At 37.5% G+C, this 21,276-nt stretch overlaps 1 protein-coding gene across 3 annotated transcripts; it reads left to right on the top strand.

Moving 5' to 3' along the window:
• Positions 1-16,781: 16,781 nt before the first annotated feature.
• LOC149157218 (uncharacterized) lies at positions 16,782-20,745 on the top strand. 3 transcript variants are annotated; one of them, XM_089437627.1, is made up of 4 exons: positions 16,782-17,159; positions 17,268-17,790; positions 19,510-19,625; positions 20,274-20,745. In XM_089437627.1, exons 2-4 carry the CDS (start codon positions 17,757-17,759, stop codon positions 20,724-20,726), a joined length of 603 nt encoding a protein of 200 aa, XP_089293753.1. In that variant the 5' UTR covers positions 16,782-17,159; positions 17,268-17,756; the 3' UTR covers positions 20,727-20,745. The 3 variants fall into 3 exon arrangements, 2 of the variants coding, with proteins under 2 accessions (XP_089293753.1, XP_089293754.1); XR_016261980.1 differs by lacking the exons at positions 19,510-19,625; positions 20,274-20,745 and adding an exon at positions 18,430-18,501; XM_089437628.1 differs by lacking the exon at positions 19,510-19,625 and having other exon boundaries at positions 17,268-17,415.
• The last annotated feature ends 531 nt before the right edge of the window (positions 20,746-21,276 follow it).

Genomic DNA, 21,276 nt, shown 5'->3' with positions numbered 1-21,276 from the left:
AAACAACAAAACCTCGTTAAAAGTACAACTGCTACTCCTACAATCCCTGAAAGACTAAAAGTGAGTAAATTGCCAGGTCATTCTGATCTTGATCTCATAGGAGAATTAAAAATTATATCCAAAAAAATCCCTCTCCTCTAGGCTATACAAGATATTCCAATTTATGCAAAAGAAATTAAAGACTTATGTAGTAAAAATACTTGAAGGAAATCCAAAGATCCTCCTACGGTCCATGTCTTAGGAACACTCTCTAACTTGATTTTAGGGAAAAAATACCTGTCAAATATAGTGACCTTGGGAATTGAGTGGTCACTATTCAAATTCAAGTTCATTATTTTCCAAATAGCCTAGTGGACCTAGGAGCCGCTATAAATATATTAAATGTAGAAACATGTTGTATCCTCGATATCACAACCTTAAAATCGACTTCTACTTTGTTAGAACTAGCTGACATATTAGTTGTAACACCCCCTCCAATTTCTACCCAAAGTAACCATGAGAACCTATGTAAACATGGGGTGAAAGGCTACAATGATCATATTCGACCTCCTATGTGACACTAAGGAAGCAAAATCGATGGAACATCACACACAGTCATCCAACATCATCAGAAAAACCCTCATGAGACAATTCAACCACTCACACAACCTTTCCCTAATTCCCATTTTTTTATGGATCTCTTAGGCCATAGGAAATCTCATGCTATGGGAAAGGGAGCGACCAGTAACCTAAATTCGATGTCAAAGGCCTCCCTACCAGTGATTGTGGATCAAACTTGCGAGTTATGTGCTAGATATAGTGGGATTTAAGCCACTCTTCTAGCACATACTCCCGGACTCTGCCCAGAACTTTCTACAACCTTAAAAGTTCATTAATTACATGATAACACAGCTGAACAATCAAAATCAACCTCAGGACTAGGCGTGAGCATCACTAATCATGATTTACATTATGTCAAACACTTAGTATCAATCTGAATTAGAGGTCTAGGATACAAGACAGAGCATAAATGATCGAAAAAAATTATGAAACATAACCATAAGGATCACCTCCTTCTCCATTGAACTACTACATCATCAATTATGTCTTGCGTCCATCCATTTAATAGTTATAAGGAAATACATGAAATAACCATGATATGAACCAATCATTTAACCATCCCTATAACCAGCATAAAACCATGTATATATCATAGATAAGACATCCATTAAATCCACATATAAATCAGTTCAGAAGTCTTAGAACTTAGCTTTTATTAGTCATAGGAAAATATGACAAGGTTCAGGCTTCCACGTACCACCCCACCATAGCCATGGTTGAACCAAATACCTCTTTCAGCTAGTCACCCCCATTCCATATTCCAAGCATGAATGTGGGATCTAATAGAACAACCAATCCAAGAACAACCAATGGAATCTAGAGGTTAAACCACTTCCACCGTCATTAAACCATGATCACACAAAAAATTGGTGCTCTCATCACAACCGATCAAAACTTGGAATTCCATCTAGAATCCATCACTATCCTTGATGAATTTTCCATCTCCTTGTCTCTAAGGGTTTACCACAATCCAAAGCTAGATCACTAGGCCATTGACTGAGACATCTGCCTCATCATTTACCATGTATCCTGCCAAAACTAGTCAAGGGATTCCTAGGCCTTTGGGAATGGAACTTGAGACCACCTCTTCCCTAGATTCTGAGATCCATCTGGCAAAAAAAAGCTCAAAATCTTAAATAAACATCCCAACACCATGGAATATGGAAAAACAGCAAGGCTAGGGTGAAAACCACTGTCATAACACAATAAAACCATACCCCCCGATAAAAAGGGAACCATAGATGATCATGCAAATACATGAATCTCCAAACCAGCTAGGAAATGACACATGAAAAAGGTTACCTGTAGGTATTCCTGCTAAATATTCTTGATCCTAGTTTCCTTTCGTTTATCCTTTCTTGCCTTCCTTTCCCTTCTCTTTCTTTTCCTTCATTTATCAAAAGTTATTGTGCTCCAAGAAAACTCTAAGTGACCACGAGAGTGAGAGAGAGAGAGAGAAAGAATAATGAGAGAGATCGAAACTCTAACTGGAAAAAGCCATGAAATGATCTTCAAAATCCTTTCTATGCATGAGCCCTCTAATTTCTTCATTTTCAATTATTTTCCTCCAATTTCCTCCTCACAAGTAGCCTATGACCTTTGACCTTATGTTTCTCCTAATTTCCTTTATTTTCATAAATAAATGTGAGAAAATTCATTTTTTCCTTTTAATTCCTTTACCTTAGCCTTTTCTAATTCTCCTTAGCCAAAACACACATACAATAATGTCCACTAGGATATCCTTTCCCAACATTGAACTTGCAATAAGTGTCCCTTAACTGTGGTCTTATTATTCCTTTATTAACTTTTATTTCATGAAATTTTCACCAGGGTTGTTACAGAGCCCCCCCCCCCCCCCCCCCCATTGGGGAACACTGTCCTTGGTGTTAAACAACACCATGACCTCAAAAAAAACCACTAAAAAGAAAACACACTGCCCATGGAGCTTTATAACTTAGCTCATTGCAATATTACAATGAAAGACCTACTCAAAAGAAAGAAATCATGACAACATGAAAATATAACAACCACAATAATATGATACCCATATCGCTTATTGGAGCTTTATAACTTAGCTCATGGTGGTATCTACATCCATATATATACAAACATGTACCAAAATATCTGCAAGACATATGCCAAATATATACCAACATCAAACCAAAACTGCTTTGCCTCAACTGGAAAACAATGAACGATACGGGGCCTGCATTTGATCCACCATTTCTCGTGTAGTGTCCTCAGGCCCAAAGTGCTTCAACTACACTTTAAATTGATTTATGGCTTTGTTCCTGAGCATGAGATGTTTCCACTGCAATATGCATTGAGTCTCCAGTTGGATCTCTCCTTCTTGCTCCACCTGCAATACAGACCAATCAATAACATGATCAACATGCTTTATATAGTTATTAAGAAATGAAATATGGATAACATCATGGAATCTCACTGTTGAAGGTATTTCAAGTGGATATTCCACTGGTCCAATCGACTCAAGGATCTCAAAAGGCTCGTAATATCATGGTGCCAACTTGGCACATGAACCGATCCACAAAGATCTTTTCTTGGGCTTGATGCGTAAATACACATGCTCCCTAACCTAAAACTCCTTGAATACCCCGTGTTCATCCTCATAACACTTTTCTCTATCATGCGCTACCTTTAGGTTCCTCTTTATAACTTTCATTTATTTCTCCATGTCTTCCAGCATATCCGAGCCAATAAGTACCTTGTTCAATGGATCACTCTAGCTGATAGGAGTATTGCAACTCTTCCCATACAATGGCTCAAAAGGACTCATCCTCAATGACTCCTTATAACCATTGTTGTATTCGAACTTAGCCATAGGAATATGCACCTCCCATTTCGTCTGTTGGTGCATCGCATACATCCTCAGCATATCCCCTAAAATCCTATAAACCCTCTCTGCTTGTCCATCTATATATGGATGATAAGTCGTACTAAAGGCCAACTCTATACCCAAGCCTACAAATAGCTACTTCCAGGACTTGGAAGTGAAATTCACATCCCTCTCTAACACAATATTCTTTGGAACACCATGCAGTCACACTATTTCTTTGATGAAAACATGTGCTACCTCACTGGCTAAATATGTAGTCTTTATTGGAATGAAGTGAGCTATCTTGCTCAACCTGTCAACCATGGCCATAATAGAATCATGTTTCCTCACTTTCCTTGAAATAACCATGATGAAATTCATGGAAATTACCTCCCAGTTCCATTCTGGAATCACAATAGGTTGTATTATACCACCTAGATGCCTACATTTCATCTTTACTTGCTCGTAATCTAAGCATCTAGCCACAAACTCTGCCAATTCCTTCTTCATATTTGGAAAATAGTAAAACTTATTTATCATCATCAAAGCCTTTTGATATCCTAGATGACTCAAGTATGGCTTGACGTGAAACTCCCTCAAGATAAGCTTCTTAAGGTCATTGCAATTCGACACATAAATCTTATCCCTGAATCTCACCAAACCATCTGTGATGAGACAATAGTATGCATCCTGATCACGTATACATGTACTTTGCTATAACATGTGCATGATCTCCATGTATTTGTCATCCCGTTATCCTGCCTCCGAAATCCTATCTTGTAACTCTGTCACATAAGAGCTCATGACTGCTATATTATTTGCATGCAACTTCCTGCGAAGAGAATCTGTAACCTGCTTCTCCTTCCCTTTGATATATTTGATCTCAAACTTGAACTAACTAAGGGTAGCCAACCATCTAGCTTGCCTAGCATTTAGATACCGCTGGTAAAATAAATACCTCAACCCACTCTGATCACTCCTCAACGTGAACCTCCTACTGATAAGATAATGTGTCCACATATTCAATGAATGTATGAACACTGCCAAATCAAGATTATGTTTTGCGTAGTTCTTCTTGTGCTCATTCAATTTTCGTTACTCAGAGCACACTACCTACACTTCTTGCATGATAGGTTCACCAACTCCTCTCTTGTAAGCATCTATACACACTACAAACTCCCTGTTTGGATCCACAATCTTTAGCACTGGTGCATGTGTCAACAACGACTTAAGTTGCTCAAAACTAGCCTCACATTCTTTTGTCCATTTGAACTTTTTACCTTTATGCTACAATGATGTGATAGGATATGCAATGTGTGAGAAGTTCTTGATGAACCTCCTATAGTAACTTGCCAATCCCATAAATGATCTCACCTCATCTACATTCTTAGGAACTTCCCACTCCATGATGGCTCTTATCGTTTCGGGATCTCCTGCTATGCCATCCTTGGAGACAACATGCCCCAAGTGTTGGTCGATAAAATGTGCCTTTAAAAACTCCTAATTATCCTCACATTAATTATCAGTTCGGGCAATTCTTCTTATTTCAAGAGTGTACACAGTCTGTGGCTGCTATTTAACTTAGAGAGTAATGTTTCTAAATTGTAGTATAGATCATTTAAATACAAGAGTAAATGGATGCATCTAGTAGATTCCAATTGAAAACTCAATCCTGACATCAAATCTTACATTCATCAAAGTAACAACAACATCAGTTGAGAGTACAGTAGTGATAACTCATCCCTATTTAACTGATTTAATCTAAATCAAACCCAATCCTTAATAATTAATCTAAACAATGAATGAGAGTTTCAACAGCAATAGTTAATACTCATTACAGTTGATTATATCAAGTGGAATATTTATCTAAGAAAATTGATCTAAAATTAAAGCAAACTGAATCAATGAAAATCCTACAAATTATAGAAAGTAAAGAGATTCTGTCAACACTAGAAAATAGTAAACAGTGCAGTGATAAAATCATAGAAAGCAAGAATACTATCAAACCATCACACTTGTGAGAATTGGAAATGTATGGAACAAGAAAAGCAATTGAATCCACCAAAGGTCGGGCCCTTAGCCGCCAGTGAAACGCTGCTAAGCTTCTTCAGGAAACGCGAGGAAACAACAACTTTACTTATATATTAATCATCAAACTGAATGAGCATTACAATATATCCATGTTCTTCTCGACAGCGAGAGTCTATGATTACAATTAAAATTACAATAATACAGAAATTCCTCCTCCCTTTCTTCTTACAAAACATCTCCTTTTATAATCGAAAAGGGTATAAAGGTAAGTGATAAACGTGATCTCTCAGGATCGAGAGATTCGCAATAGTTTTCCATCTTCAGACATCGTTTTCCTTCTTGCGCTGATTCAGTTGATTTGGTTTTGGCCTTATCTGCAACTGTTTTGTTCCTCCCTTAGCTTGTCGATGTTTGCTGTTCCTTCATAGGGAACAACATTTGTCCCTTTTCTTGTTTTCCTGCATAAAGGAAGGTAATAATTAGCTAAGTCGTAACTACAGATAATTCCTTCATTTATTACCATAATTCCTTAATTGATTAGCACATTGAGATATAGAAAGGATAACAATAAAGGTAAAGGATGATGAGTTTAATAGTAAATGTATACCCTTTCCATGACCCAACATACTCCCCTGCTTACCCTTTTTCATGTCCTCATGAAAAGCACGTAGTTCATATGCAGAGTAGTCAAGGAATAAGATGGAGAAGGAATGTCATAAAGTGGTCTGAAACCATGATTATCAGCCAAGAGCTCAAAGATGTGCCCTGTCTATTCTTCAGGCAGTTCATATATAGCCCAGTACCCTTCAACAGAATACCAAATATTGGGGTTGCGGAACCGACAACCTAGCTAATAAGGGCCTTCTCTTAAGATGAGATTGCTATAAGTGACAAAGCATTTTGCAGCCTCTTTAAAATTTTTATAATTAAATGGCTCTCTATTCTATACATTGCTATTGGAAACTGTCCACCTGAAATTGGCTATAGCCAAGGAGATTTCCTAAATGGAGAGGAAGTATTATACTCCCTTTTGGACAATTTCTTTCTGAGTAGGCCCCAAAATTTTGATTACTCCCTCCCTTTTCATCAGACTTTTGTGACTGGCCAACATTTGTAACGATTGTTTTGGTTCACTTCTGACCCAAAGGTCCAATCCATTTTCCTGCATCTAGAACGTGTTATGAGCCTTGAACCATTTCAGTTGATTGAAAGCGAATGAAATAAAATATTGGAATTGCACATCCCCCAAAAAAGGACTGGGGTTCTTTTCGATTTCTTCCTCTAATATAAAATTATGTAAGTAAAATTTACACAACAATCTCTGAACTTTTACCCCATGTTGTTTTCAACAGTTTATGAAATCTTCAATTTTTTTTAATTCTATCGGTTTTCCAGCCCTGACAGTTTTGATTTTCAACTGCAAGAATCTTTCTAGCAAAAATAAGGCATAATTATTGGCAGAGGATCTACATGGCAAGACATCAGTGTACAATGAGAAAATAGTGTCCATTTGATTCGTGACGTTCTCTAATCTGAGCTTCATTTTCTCAATTCTTTCATTTTCCTTTTGGTATTTATCGAAGGTCTCACTTTATGATGTATTCATGTACCAAAGTTGCCTCTGTAATTCTTGGTATTTTTGTTGGGAGATAGTTTCCTGCTCAAGCCATTCTATGGTAAGTCGAGCCTGGGCTAAATCTTCTTGAAGATTCACTATACTGGGGTCATTGCTCATCATGATATCTTTGTCTTGAATATTTGTTTGTGTACCCCTGCTATGAGAATGGATGCCTATTGTTTGTGTTTCTTTGTTATGGGAGGCCCAAGCCTCCATCTAGGTAGCTGTGCTATAGGAGGGTACCATCTCCATCTGAGTAGCTAAGTCATGAGAAGATAGAGCCTCTGTTTGGGTAGTTTCTTCTGCAAAAATTGCATGTTGTTCCCTAAAATGTTCAGTGAGTATCGGCTCAGTTTGAGTCCCTATAGCTTTTGTTTCATGTAATTCAGTTTGAACAGTAGCATTTATTATTTCCAGGGTTTTATCTGGAACCTTCCCCGTTGCTAATTTTCTTATCTTTCGCTTGAGCATTTTTACTATTTTTCGTAGCCTCTACTATTCCTTCCTAAGCTTTTTAATTTTTTTTTCTACTTTTTAGGAGGAACAATTGTTCTACTAATCATCTCTGCTCCTAACAAGCTCAATTTCTCATCTAGGCTTTATTCTGCAAGAACTATGTCCTCTACCTCATTTGTTTCTATTTCTCTTGTTTGGCCTACATTCTGTGTATTTAGGCCTACCTGACTGGGTTCTTCTAGAGGCATATCACCAGGTTGGTTCACCTCTTCTTCAGTGGCTTCTTCCCTTGTTTCTGCTTTGCAACTTATGTTTTCTGATATAATTCTATCGTGGTTAGAGTTCTTTGCAGATTGGGTTGCTCCAATGTTCAAATTGAGGAGGCTTTCGGGCTGTATGAAATCACTCATATTGGCCAAAATCTGGGCTAATTTGATATCGTGCAATAAGTCACTTGGGGGGCTTGATGTTGAGGGGAGTTCTGATTAATCCCTTTCTTCTTATTCAGAATGCCTTAATTCTTCCTCATGGTCTGGCTCAGGGTTCTCTTAGCCTTCTATCTGCAATTGCTGTTCACTTCCCAAGCTAGAAAATTCTATGGGTTGGTTGTTACTGCCCTGGGGGGTTTTTGAGCGCTCCTAAGTTTGTCCTCACCCTAGCAGAATGTTTGTGCTTTTGGGGAGTGTTTGCTGTAAGGGTAGTCCTTTTCCCTTTTGGAACAGGGTTAGGTGTAGGCAGAGATAGGCCCCCTTCAATGGAATATATTAATTCCTCCCAACTTGATTGCTGTTGGGCGAGGTTGTAACTCACTATCATCCTAATCAAGCAATGGTGGCTCATCACTGTTTCTATTTGTTGGGACTTTTTCATGCTTCAATTGGTGTCATGCAATAGGAAATTCAAATATGCAGACAAATTCACAACAAATTTTTGTTTTAGAAACGCTAGGAGTTTAAGTTGACGCGGCCTTACGATGTCTTTTCGCCCATCACATGTGATGTAGTTTTGGATGACTCTGGCTAGTTTTGCCCATAGTTCTCCAAGGGATGACGGTCGAACTCCTTTGCCTTTGACGATCAGGTCCTGTCCCTCATCCTTAAAGACTGCAATAGCATCCTACAACTTTAATCTTTTATTAGCCCATACCGGTCCTTCTGCTGGTAATCCAGATACTTCGGCTATCACCACATGTGACACTGTGATTTGCCTCCCTCTTATCATAGATTGACCATTCTATAAATTTTGTAAGAATTAAATAGCAATTGCTTCGTTGGGTTGCTGAAATCGTGTGAAATACGTTATCCACCCAGCTTGGGCTAGAATTTCTTTGGCTGCATAAAAAACAGCTAGCATTAGCGGCTCCCTGCGCACTATTCTTCCTCCCATCCTACCTAGATTCTAAAAACAGTTAGTGTAGCAGAGATATCATAGCAATAGTCAGAGCCGAGTGACGGAACATCAAGTTGTTATAATGGTTATTTTGGATGATACTTTACAACAATGAATACCGTTAACTACGACTTTCTATTGTACCACTTACTCCGTAATCATGGAATGCCGTATTACCCTGCACAATCGAATAAAGGACTAACACGCCTACATAACTACATTGGAGGTTGCTCCTCACCGCCCTTTAAAATGATAGGCCACCATCAACCAAATAAGTGCAGGAATGACTTGTTGGCGGTGAAGTACAGGGGTGATAAAAGTGGCAAGGTACAAATATTAATGATAGGATCGCAATATATCAGAGTGCTGAAATCAATGCATATAACAAAAATTATCCATAAGTGTGGAGGTGCCATGAGGTGATTCGAAGAGGAAAAAGGACATCTAATGCAGGAAAGATACTTTTCTCTCATCATTCCACTTAAACTACTATGATTGATTTTTAAAATATATCGCATGCATAAAGGTTCAAAAATTGATTAAGAACATAATCTCTCTGTAGTAAAGGTAAAAAATAAGAAAAGGGAGTTATAATAACTATTGATGTTGATAATACGACTCAAATACCATCAGCAGAGCTTCTGTTGCTCGCAGGTGTTTATAACCTCGAAATAGTTGCTTTTTCACCCTTTGGAACCATGATCCTTTATGTATAATTAAGAGAGTACATTATGATGTCAGAGTGGGGACCAATGTGTTGGCTTGGTAACCAGATGAATACATTGCCATTCACTAGGAAGGAGTGAAATATGGGCAGGCTAGCTCGTGATGAGACGTCCTGTTCCAAGGACTTTATTTTTCAGAGGCATCCATTGGATCATATCCCTGGTGTGGTGGCCATAGTGGGAATGCCACTTCGCTACTTCCTTATGATCATGGTAGGTTGGCTCATGATGAGACCTCCTATCCTCTATCTGAAAAATCATAGAATTGTTACTAAACATATGTGTATATATATATATATATATATATATATATATATATATATATATATATATATATATATATATATATATATATATATCTATATATATATATAGACAACACTTCCTATTTATATATAGAGGGTGGCTCAACACTCCTTAAGTGTAGGAATGGTGGAAGAAGTCTGAACATGTCAATAAAAAATATGCCCTTGACATTATTTGATGATAACGAACAAAGAGAATTATAGGGGTTAGGGAAAAACTAGCATGGTACAAATAATCTATCAATTCGATTTATAGTGAAAATAAGGACAATGAAGTGATATAGATGGTTGTTTTCTTCCTTTTTCGATGAATACAAAGAAATCTCATTAAAGATTATAATATTCGATTTTCTTGTTCTAGTAAACTTCAAATTTTTTATCCTTACATATATATTTGTATACTTTCCCTATAGAGGATCATAAAGAGTTAGCAAAGGAAAGAGATGATATTCACGAATTCCTTATTTCCTAAAGGAAACAACAAAAGAAAACCTCACACAAAGAGTGTTGTTCCTTATAGGGAACAGCAAGAAAATAAAAACACACACACAAAAAGGTGTTGTTCCTTAGAGGGAACAACAATTGTTCCCTGTAAGGAACAACAAATGAAAAATACACGCAGATGGTGATGTTCACTGTAGGGAACAACAAAAGGATATATGCATGAAATTGTTGTTCCTAATAAGGAACAATAGTTGTTCCCTATAGGGAACAACAAAGGAAATACATGCCGAAAAAAAAAAAAAAAAAAAAAAAAAAAAAAAAAAAAAAAAAAAAAAAAAAAAAAAAAAACGTTGTTACTTAGAGGGAACAACAGTTGTTCCTTAGAGGGAATAGTGGTTGTTCCTTAGAGGGAATAACATTTGTTCCTTATAAGGAACATCAAAAAGAAAGTAAAATTGGACGCGAAATTGTTGTTCCTTAGAGGGAACAACAGTTGTTCCTTAGAGGGAACAACAAGAAAACGAATACACATGAAATTGTTGTTCCTTAGTAGGAAAAACATTTTCTTCTTAGAGGGAACAACAACTATTCCTTAGAGGGAACAACAATTGTTCCTTAGAGGGGACAATAGTTGTTCCTTAGATGGAACAATGAGAAAACAAATAGATACGAAACTGTTGTTACTTAGAAGGAACAACAATTGTTCCTTAGAGGGAACAATAATTGTTCCTTAAGGGAACAATGAGAAAACAAATCCATATGAAACTATTGTTCCTTAAAGGGAACAACAACTGTTCCTTAGAGGGAACAACAACTGTTCCTTAAAAGGAACAATGGGAAAACAAGAAATTGCTATTCCTTAGAGGGAACAACAATTGTTCCTTAGAGGGAATAACAATGTTTCCTTAAAGGAAATAGTTAGAAAACAAATACACATGAAATGGCTATTCCTTAGAGGGAACAACAAATGTTCCTTATAGGAAACAACAACTGTTCCTTAAAGGGAACAACGAGAAAACAAATACACGTGAAACTGTTGTTCCTGAGAGGGAACATCAACTATTCCTTAGAGGGAATAGGAGTTGTTCCTTAGAGGGAACAACAACTGTTCCCTAGAGGGAATAGCAGTTGTTCCTTAAAGGGAACAACATGAAAAGAAAGAAGTGATAAATTTCTCGCAAAATTGTTGTTCCTTATAGGGAACATCAGTTGTTCCTTGGAGGGAACAACAGTTGTTCCTTAAAGGGAACAACAAGGAAATCTGCTCACAAAATTGTTGTTCCATAGAGGGAACAATGGCTATTCCTTAGAGGAAACAACAGTTGTTCCTTAAAGGGAACAACAAGAAGAACATCTATACGAACATTGCTATTCTTTAGAAGGGACAGCAGTTGTTCCGTAGAGGAAGCAGTTGTTCCTTAGAGGGAACAACAAAGGAAAAGTAGAAAAAAAAAACTTATATACAATATATACAAGCAAATTCAATCAAAAGGGAAATTTATGTATAAATTTCAAAAACAAATGAATTATTCACTGGGCCGATTTTGTGGATGGGTTTCCCTCCTCAGCAAGAATTTGTATGGTGGAATTGTCCTATAATTGTTGGCAAAATGACTCCCTGGTAAGCGGTTTGTGATAGAGTCGTACTCGATGTCCATTTGCTTTAAAAGAGTAGCTAGACCTATCAATGGTGGCTATTGTGAGGGTGCCATTATCATGCACCTCTTGTATCTCATAAGGCCCTAACCATCTGGTGTGGAGTTTTCCCGAGAAATGTTGGAACCTAGAATCATATAGGAGTGCCCAATCTCCTTTGTGGAAGATCTTCTTCTTGATAAGGGCATCATGCCATTACACTCTTTGTTGTTGGATCAGTGCAGTGTGTTGTAGAGCTGATAGCTATATTTCATCTAATTCATTGATTTGATGTAGCCTATTAATCTGTGCTTCATTTAAGTCCAAGCCTACCTCCTGAGCTATCCTCAATATCTGGATTTCAAATTCAATTGGGAAGATAGGTTCTTTGCCAAACATTAGTTGATATGGGGAATATCCCATGGTATTTCTCCATGTCATGTGGTATGCCCACAGGGCGTCTAGCAATCAGGTAGCCTAGTCACGTCTATGTGATGCAACTGTCTTTTTGAGTATTGCCTCGATTACTTTATTGGTGCTTTCCACCTGGACATTTTCCTACGAGTGGTATGGAGTTGTGATTCTGTGCATGATATGATGATTCTTTAACGTTGCAACAATCTTATGGCCTATGAATTTTGGCCCTCCATCCATGATTATTTCTATAGGCAAGCCATATCACATGAACAGTTGGAAAAGAAAGTGGATTACCGAATCCTCTATTGCCCTTGTTAATGCTTTTGCCTCCACCCATTTAGTCACATATTCGATTGTGACTAGTATGTATGTCTTCTGATTAGATGATGGGTTTATTAGACTAATGAAATCTAATTCCCATCATTCAAAAGGTTCAATGACTAATTGCGGATGTAGGGGGCATCTCATCAGACTTCCCAAGGCATCCCATTCTTCGGCAACTGTCGCATGCCTGGACAAACTTCTTGCATCTTTAAAAATAGTGGGCCAATAATAGCCCATCTGCAAGACTTTGTGACCAGTCTTTCGGTCTGCAAAATGCCCACCACAGGGCCCATCGTGGCAAGATTTCAGGATGTCAAAGACTTCATCTTCCCTGACACATCTTTGAATGTGCATATCGGCTCCTGTATGAAATAAATATCCTCTGATCCAGGAGAACCGAGTGCTACACTGTACTATTTGTTTTCTTTCATTAGGCTTCAGGTGCTTGGGTAATCTTCCCACTACTAGGTATTTTGCGACATCCGCATACCATGGTGTTTTCATCGTGACAACGAATAAGTGTTCATTATGGAACTGGTCTTCTACTGATGCCGAGTCGTCTGTCTTTGGCATTCATGAAAGGAAGTCTGCTATTGGATTTTCTTTTCGTGGTCGATCTTTGATAGCTATGTTGAATTCCTACAAAAGGATAAACCATCTTGTAACTCTTCCATTTGTAATAGGTTTATTAGCTATATCTTTAATAGTAGAGTGATCAGTATACAAAACCATAGGGTATCCTGTTATATAATGTTTGAATTTATTGATAGCATAAATTACAACAAAAAATTGTTTTTCAGTCACAATATAATTTAATTTAGTAGGAGATAGATTTTTGTTGATGTAGTATATTGCATATGGCTTCTTATCTTCCTCCTGGCTGAGATCTACTCCAATGGCCATGTCTTAAGCATCATATGAAATCTGGAATGGAAAATCCCAGTTTGGGCCTCGTAATACTGGGGTTGTAGATACAAGCCGTTTTAAATCTTCAAAAGCAATGTCACATTTCTTAGTCCAAATAAAATCGATGATTCTTCTTAATGCATATAATGGTGCAGCAATTTGAGAAAAAATATTTATAAATCTTCTATAATAGCCAAAAAAATCCCAAGAAACTGCACACCTCCATCTGTGTGGAAGGGGTAGGTATTAAAAGAATTATCTAAATTTTTTCTGGATCTACCTGGATTCCAGCTGCTGATATATAGTGACCCAAGATGAGGACGTCGGTCATCATCATGTGGCATTTTTCATGGCTTAAACAAAAATTGGTAGAAATGCATCTTTGCAGAACTTTATTTAATGTTTGTAATGCCAGCTCGAAGTCATCTCTGTAAGCTGTAAAGTCATCCATGTACAGGTTGAGCCCTTCATTTACCAGATCTGAAAAAATGCTGAGTATAGCCCTCTAGAATGTGGCAGGTGCATTGCATAGCCCAAAAGGTAAGACCATGTAAGCAAATGTCCCCCAAGGGTAGGTAAAGGTAGTATTATCCTGGTCTTCAGGGGCAATTTGAATTTGATTGTAGCCGCTGAAGCCATCTAGGAAAGAAAAGATTTTTTTTCCTGCCAATGTGTCTAAGATCCGGTCAATGAACAGAAGGGAAAAATGATCTTTTTGGGTTTATTTATTAAGCTCTCTATAGTCAACACATATACACCACTTTCCATTCCTTTTAGGCACCACTACTAAAGGAGAGACCCATTTCTGTCAGATATAGGGTAGATGAAATTTGCATCTAACAATTTTTGTAGTTCAGCTTTAACAATATCATGAAAGTTAGGGTTTAACCTCCATTGAAGTTGTCGAATGGGCCTGGCATCTTTCTCTGTATAGATGTGGTGCATGCACAATTGGGGATCAATCCCTTTCATTTCTGGGTAATCCCATGCAAAGGTCTCTTTATATTCTCTTTGAAGTTGAACAAGCTTCTGCTCCTGGTCAGTAGTAAGGTTTTTGTTAATATTTAAAGCTTTTCCTGGTTCAATTCCTATGGTTCTGCTATTATAAACAGAATTTGTTGGTATTGACTGGTCGTTAATATATTTTAATGGATCTTCTTCTATTTCTTTATCGAGGGCTACTTCAATCATGTAACATTTTGGATGGGATACAACATTTGGTTGGTTAATGTAAGTGTTAATGATGTCATCTTCTGTTTGATCCTTGAATTCGAGAGAATCTTCTATAGTTAGCGGTGATCTAATGTTTTCAGTTAGATATGATACAGGTTTTTTTCTGGTTTTTATTATTGATAAACTTGGCTGAGCTGGAGGATATAAGGCTAGATTCTTCACATTCCTTCCTCTTGCTATAGTCATGCTACCTGTTTGAAATCTTATGTAAGCATCTGCGATTGCTAGCCAAGGTCTACCTAGAATTAAGGGATGTCCATTGAGACGGTTTCTAGGATTGATGATCAGAAAGTCTACAGGGTATTCCCAGGAGTCTACAGACACCATTACATCCTGTAATGTGCCTTCTCGTTTGACTATCGATCGGTCAACCAGTTCCAACAAGGTCGTGGTTGGGTCCAGGATGTAATGCCAAGCTTTTGACAAGTTGTTGTTGTAAGAATATTGATTGTTGCTCCTAAATCGACTAATGCATTAGGAAAGGAGCATCCATTTATTTACACTGTGACTATAGGATTTCTTGGGTCCTCATATTTTGCAAGTGTTTCTCTGCCTGATAGTAAATCAGATAAGATACCGACTACATGGACAGTTGGGGTTGTTTTTATTTTCCTCTTTGGCTTTTTCGTACATAATTCCTTAATGGTTTTTGCATAAATTGGAATGTCCTGAATAGCCTGGAGGAGAGGTATTTTTGCACACAAATTTTTCAGTTCTCCTAGAAGATCAAAATTGGGATATTTGATTGGGCGGGGTATGATTAATCTTTCTGGGAATGGTGGAGAAGAGGTGACTGTTTGATCGTGAGTTTTCTATTTAACCATGTTCTCCACTTGTGGTGCTTGTTCTATAGGTAACAGATCTTCAGTTTGTATATTTTATCCCCCTCTAATTATATTACCCGTCCAGACCTTAATTGAAGCTCATTGCACTCCCTCAACTCGGTTTTTGGCTCTGCTCCTTTAATAATTTTTACAAATAGAACCGGTCTGTTGTTGGGGTTCGGGTTGGGAGCTACAGTCGTAGGTTGGTCTGAGGGTTTTGTTGCAATGTGTAGGGTGCTGGTAGTGTAGGTTGAGGTAGCGGGATTGTTCCTACTGGCTAGTTTGTAGGTCTTTGCCAGCTTGACTGCTAGTTCTGGTTCTATGAAGTGGAGGGTGACCATTGAGATTGATATGCATTATTCTGCCAGAACAGTGGGAAGTAAGAGGAATTTGGCCAATTTTTATTTTGATTTGATTAGTTGGGCCAAGGTGGCATATAGAATGGTTGTTGTGACCAATTGGGAAAAGGTGGCTGGTTCTGCCACATAGCTCTTGGGTATTGTTGCAAATTATATTGTGAGGGTTGAAAGAAAGAAGATGGATCAGTAGGCGTACCTGTTTGTTGTGGTTGCCATTGGCGATGCTGATTTAGTAGGTAGACTGGTTATGTTTCTTCCTCTGCCTCCTTATAGACTGCTTTTCACCCTGGGAGTGATGGGCAACTTTTTGTGGCATTATCTTTAGTACATATGGCACAGGTTTGCACCATGTCCAGTGGGCATTCTTTGTGACTATGCTTCTTCCTACATCTAGGATAGAATATCACCAAGTTTTGTTATGCTTCAGCCTACTTTCGCTTGGCTTGCATAATGTCTAGTTGCATTGTCAGAGTTCCCAAAATATTTGTTTTGAAATCCTCTAGCAAGTTTCCAATTTCTACACAAGTTATACCTCCATCAGAGATTTTGTTGTCCCTGGAGGTCATGTTGAATTCTTCTGGTTTCAATCTCGTACTGCGTCTTGAGGACCTGATACACAATCTAATAATGTCAACATATTCTTCTTGATATATATCACCTTTACCCATAATATTTACGCCGTAAGGCGTTTCCCTCTGGGAAGAACTCCCTTATATGCCACCGTGTCCTATTTTCGACCTTTGATCTGATGTGTTAGACGATTGAAAGAAATTATGCCGTTGGATCAGATCAGTATAGTTGAAATTTTAATCGGCGCTGGTTCAACTCCCTGCCCGCTGGAAACCCTTTGCAGACAGTAGTGATGGCTTCGCTGGAGTTTCGATTTCCTTGGCATCTTCTTTTTTAGTGATGTCCTCCCGCCGCGGAATGCCAGCTACATCGCCGGAGGGTTGTTGTCACCTATGGTCTGTAATTATGATGTATCGCCGGAGGGCTGTTGTCACCTATGGTCTGTAATTATGATGTACTAGAGATCTGTGATCTAATGCCCAATTCGGTATGGCGCATTCAATCTCTCAATTTATGCAGCGTCTGCCCCGATATTGAGCCAACATCACTAGAATTTCAGGACCTTCTAATTCACTGCGTTGGGTATTTGTTCTAGGTCTGTAACTATTCTTTGTTTTCTCCTGAGGGTTCACGTCAGCGGTTTGATGCTGCCATACCTGAAGCAAAGAATGGAAGGGCATACAAACCCTAGGAAGCGCTGCAAATTAACGTCATCGTGGGACGTCCTTCCATCACAGTTTCAGGTTAGTTTTCTATTTTCGAATATCTTGATCTGTAACCAGTTTTTTTCTAGATCCACTTGTTAGCATTTAGAGCACTAGGTTTCCACTACCCTGGCATTCAAGCTTTCATGAAATATGTTTAAAGGGTTTTGTATCCTTCTGGGAAATGGAGAAACCGGTTTGCGTGTAGGTCCAGCCAACACTGATATTTACTGGGAAAGATTTTGGTATTAGAAGTACGACAGAGAGCTCCACCTCTGGTTCAGACAATAGTCAGTCTACGTCTTCCAATATAAAGCCCAAGGAAGAGGGCTCTCGCACTGGCTCACCACCATGGCAACAACGAAAAGAATGGCAACTACATGTTCGAACTTGGAGAGAATTTGACGCCTCGATGTAAGAACACATCTTTCATCACGGTTTTGCTCGTTTGTGATGGGATTTTCCTTTTGGAGTCTTAGATCTAAAGGAGGGTTATGTTGCTGATATTAAAATGTAGTTTATAAATAGCCTTTTGACCTGATCTACTCTACTAATCTGGCAAAAATATCTTGTTGTTTTGTTGAAAAAATACTTAGTAAAATGGGTGAAATTAGGCATTTAGGACTCCAGATTTCTTGTTATTATTATATCTCAACCTAGGTAACATATATAATTCGTGATCAAAATAAAAACAACAAAATCTGGAAATCTTACCCATTTAACTCAGCCACCACTAAAGTTCCTGGGGTGAGTTCGATTCCCAAGCTCATGTACTGTTCTTGGCTTAATGGCTATCTGTAATTTGTAGGAAGAGATTGTAATAAATTGATACAATTATTAAAAATATTGATTTAAAATTTGACTGTCATTTGGCGTATGCATCTATACTGTATACTGCTACTAATTTTATTTTTTCCATACGGCAATATTCAGTAGGAGCCAATTAGCCTTGGCCCATGTAATTTCACTTGATTTCCTTCCCACGAGATATCATGGCTTATGCAAATAGGTTAAGAAATTTCTCTGGCAGGTTGACTAATAATAGTTCTGCAGGTAACTATTTGACTTTACCCAATGAGGTTGCAGGAGCTCCTTAGTCTCTTATGCCTTCCCAAAGTACAAATTCAACACAGAATGCATTTTCGGGAGGGATTGGGACTGGTAACTCTGTTCTCACCTTTGTTGTAGTTTCATTTGGATAAGAAATTTTATTAGTATACGAGGTGTTCTGGCCCTATAAAGTCAACCAACATCTTGCAGTTGGATATATGGATTCTTGGTACAAGAAATCCAGAACCCATCTCCTCATTTTTTCTCATAGGTTTACGTTTTCATTTTTCTTCTACCCTATGTGTGGATTTTACTCAAAATCCATTGACTGACTATCATAACTATGAATTTCCCGGTGTAAGAAGTTCATAACCCATGGGAATTAGGCCTATTTGAATGATTTTCCATCCCATCTTGATTTAGTTGGCAATTTTTACTTCCTTGGCTACGAGTTACCATCATTTACCCATTACCCATCTGGGCCATCTCTAACTACGTTTCGTGGTGTGAGAAGTTCATAACAACCTATTGGCATTAAGACTTCCTGAATGATATATTATCCCATTTGCATTTAGACAACTGTTTCACTTCCTTGCCAGGCGAGTTACCATCATCTATTCATGATCATACTCAATAAACCCAATTTTATAGACATGATGGATTGGAGGATTTTGAATTTTTGTAATAATCCAAATATTTTACTGCCTCCTTTATGGGATTTGAGTATGGAATCACAAGAAATATGAACTATACTATTTTTTGAGTGCTTTGTTCATGGGTTTTTACCATTGATTTAGACCTAGAAATTGAGCAGACAATTCCACTAAAATTTGCTGCCCTGTTTTTGGGTTTATTACCGGGAATATGAAATCCACTCACGACATTTCCATCTTTCTGTACCATTAAAAATCGAAGAGCCAGTTTGTTTGTTCGTTTTTGGCTTCTTTCTTTTATGCTTTTACTGTGAAACTCCCCTACTAATCTACTCTAGCGAAGGCCTTTTGTCTGATCCACTTAGACACCCCTTGTATTTAAGAGTGCTGAAGGTAGTTAAGGTTTAATACATGTGCTTGTTTGTTGCAGATGTCAGTGAATCTCTTCTTTATGAAGAGATATGGCATGCATGTGCTGGTCCACTTGTTACTTTGCCTTGTATTGGGGAGAGAGCTTTTCACTTTCCTCAAGGCCACATAGAGCAGGTATGGTGAAATTAATGGAAATGTTGATATGTGTTTCAGGGCAACAACTCAAATTGCATAGGGTTTTGAAAATCTATTGCCAATGGATCTTTCAAAATATAAACAATCTAATCATATTTATTGATTGTGTACACCATAATAGGTTATGCATCAACAAACCAAAGGGTTGATAAGCATATGCCACTGTATAATTACGCCTAAAAGGGTTTAAAATGATATATTGAATGATAAATGGACTGCTGCAACGTTTTAATTTTGATGATAAAATGTAAAATATTTTAATTTCAATTACATATATATTATATATCATTTAACTTTAATATAAATATTTATGGTTAAAATATTTATTTCATTTTATATATATACAATTTAAATTATGAAAATCAACACGTTCTATTTTTCACTCTAAAGAAGTTTGCAGGTCAAAAAATTTGAGATCCTTTTCCAGTGAAAAAAAATTGATCTTTCTCGTTAGATCAATACATCTTCAATGAGACACCTATGGCATGAAGCTAGAGCTGAGCTATCGCATGAAGCGGCTCTATACATATTGTCTGGCAGAAGTTAGGAATATCATCTTTTTGTATATAGCCACCCCCCTGGTGAAATTCTGACTTCTGCTCCATGTTTCATTGCCTGGTCGAGCAGATTGTCAAGCATATTCAGGAAGCCCCCTTTCTGCACTATGTATTTGACAGAAATTCTCCTTCAGCAAGTTTGAAGAAACAAAGGGATTATGCAGATATGTTTGGAAAGGTAGACAGTTGGGCTAAGACTAGAAATTCTCTGAGAGATATATCTCCTGATGCAGTTATTCTTGTACAAAAATTGGATGAAGATATCTCTCCTGAAAGTGAAGAACATGTGCTCTGCAATGGGAATGGAAGGCAGAGTTCAGATCAGCAGGGCCGCACAGCTGTTTGGGGTTTGGTCATTCAAGGTAGAAGTGTTGGAGTGAGTGCTTGTTATATTTTGAAGACAACGCAGATTGTTTCAACCATTGGATATTGCACCAGTTTCTATTTGACAAGAGCAAAGTGCTTTGGTCCAACTCTCCATATCCATTTCCAAGAATCTTGGCTTCTCTCGTCTGCAGCATAAGATTTCTCAACATCTTTGAGTGAAATGATAATCCTACTTTCTGTAATCACAAAGTATTGTTGTGATATGATTAATACTCATTGATGTACAAAAATAAAATAAAGTTCATCTTTTATGTCATATGATGATGCTTATTGATGTATTAAGTTGATCATGCTGGAAGTGATCTTCACCTTTTATCATAATTCAAAATTGTCCCATAATTCAAAATTGTTCAAAATTACCCCACGTCTCTGTGGAGATTTTAGGTTCTTTAAAATACAAAATTTAAAAGTTAGTCTCATCTTTGTGTGATATGATAATGCTACTTTTGGTAATCGCATAAAAATATCGTTGTTGCAATATGATTACTACTCATTGATGTACAAAACTAAAATAAAGTTGATTTTTAATGTCATATGATAATACTTATTGATGTATTAAATTGATGATGTTGGAAGTGATCTTCACCTTTTATCATAATTCAGAAGTGTTCAAAATTGTCCCACATCTATCAAAAGTGTTCAAAATTGTCCCGCGTCTATGTAGAGATTTTAGAGGCTTTAAATTA

This window comes from Pinus tabuliformis, chromosome 5_2, assembly GCF_031772625.1.
Source record: "Pinus tabuliformis cultivar Carrire ecotype Pingquan chromosome 5_2, CPIR1, whole genome shotgun sequence".
Classification (NCBI taxonomy): domain Eukaryota; kingdom Viridiplantae; phylum Streptophyta; class Pinopsida; order Pinales; family Pinaceae; genus Pinus; species Pinus tabuliformis.
The sequence above is the reverse complement of the archived record's forward strand: the minus strand, read 5'-3'. Positions and strand labels throughout refer to the sequence as shown.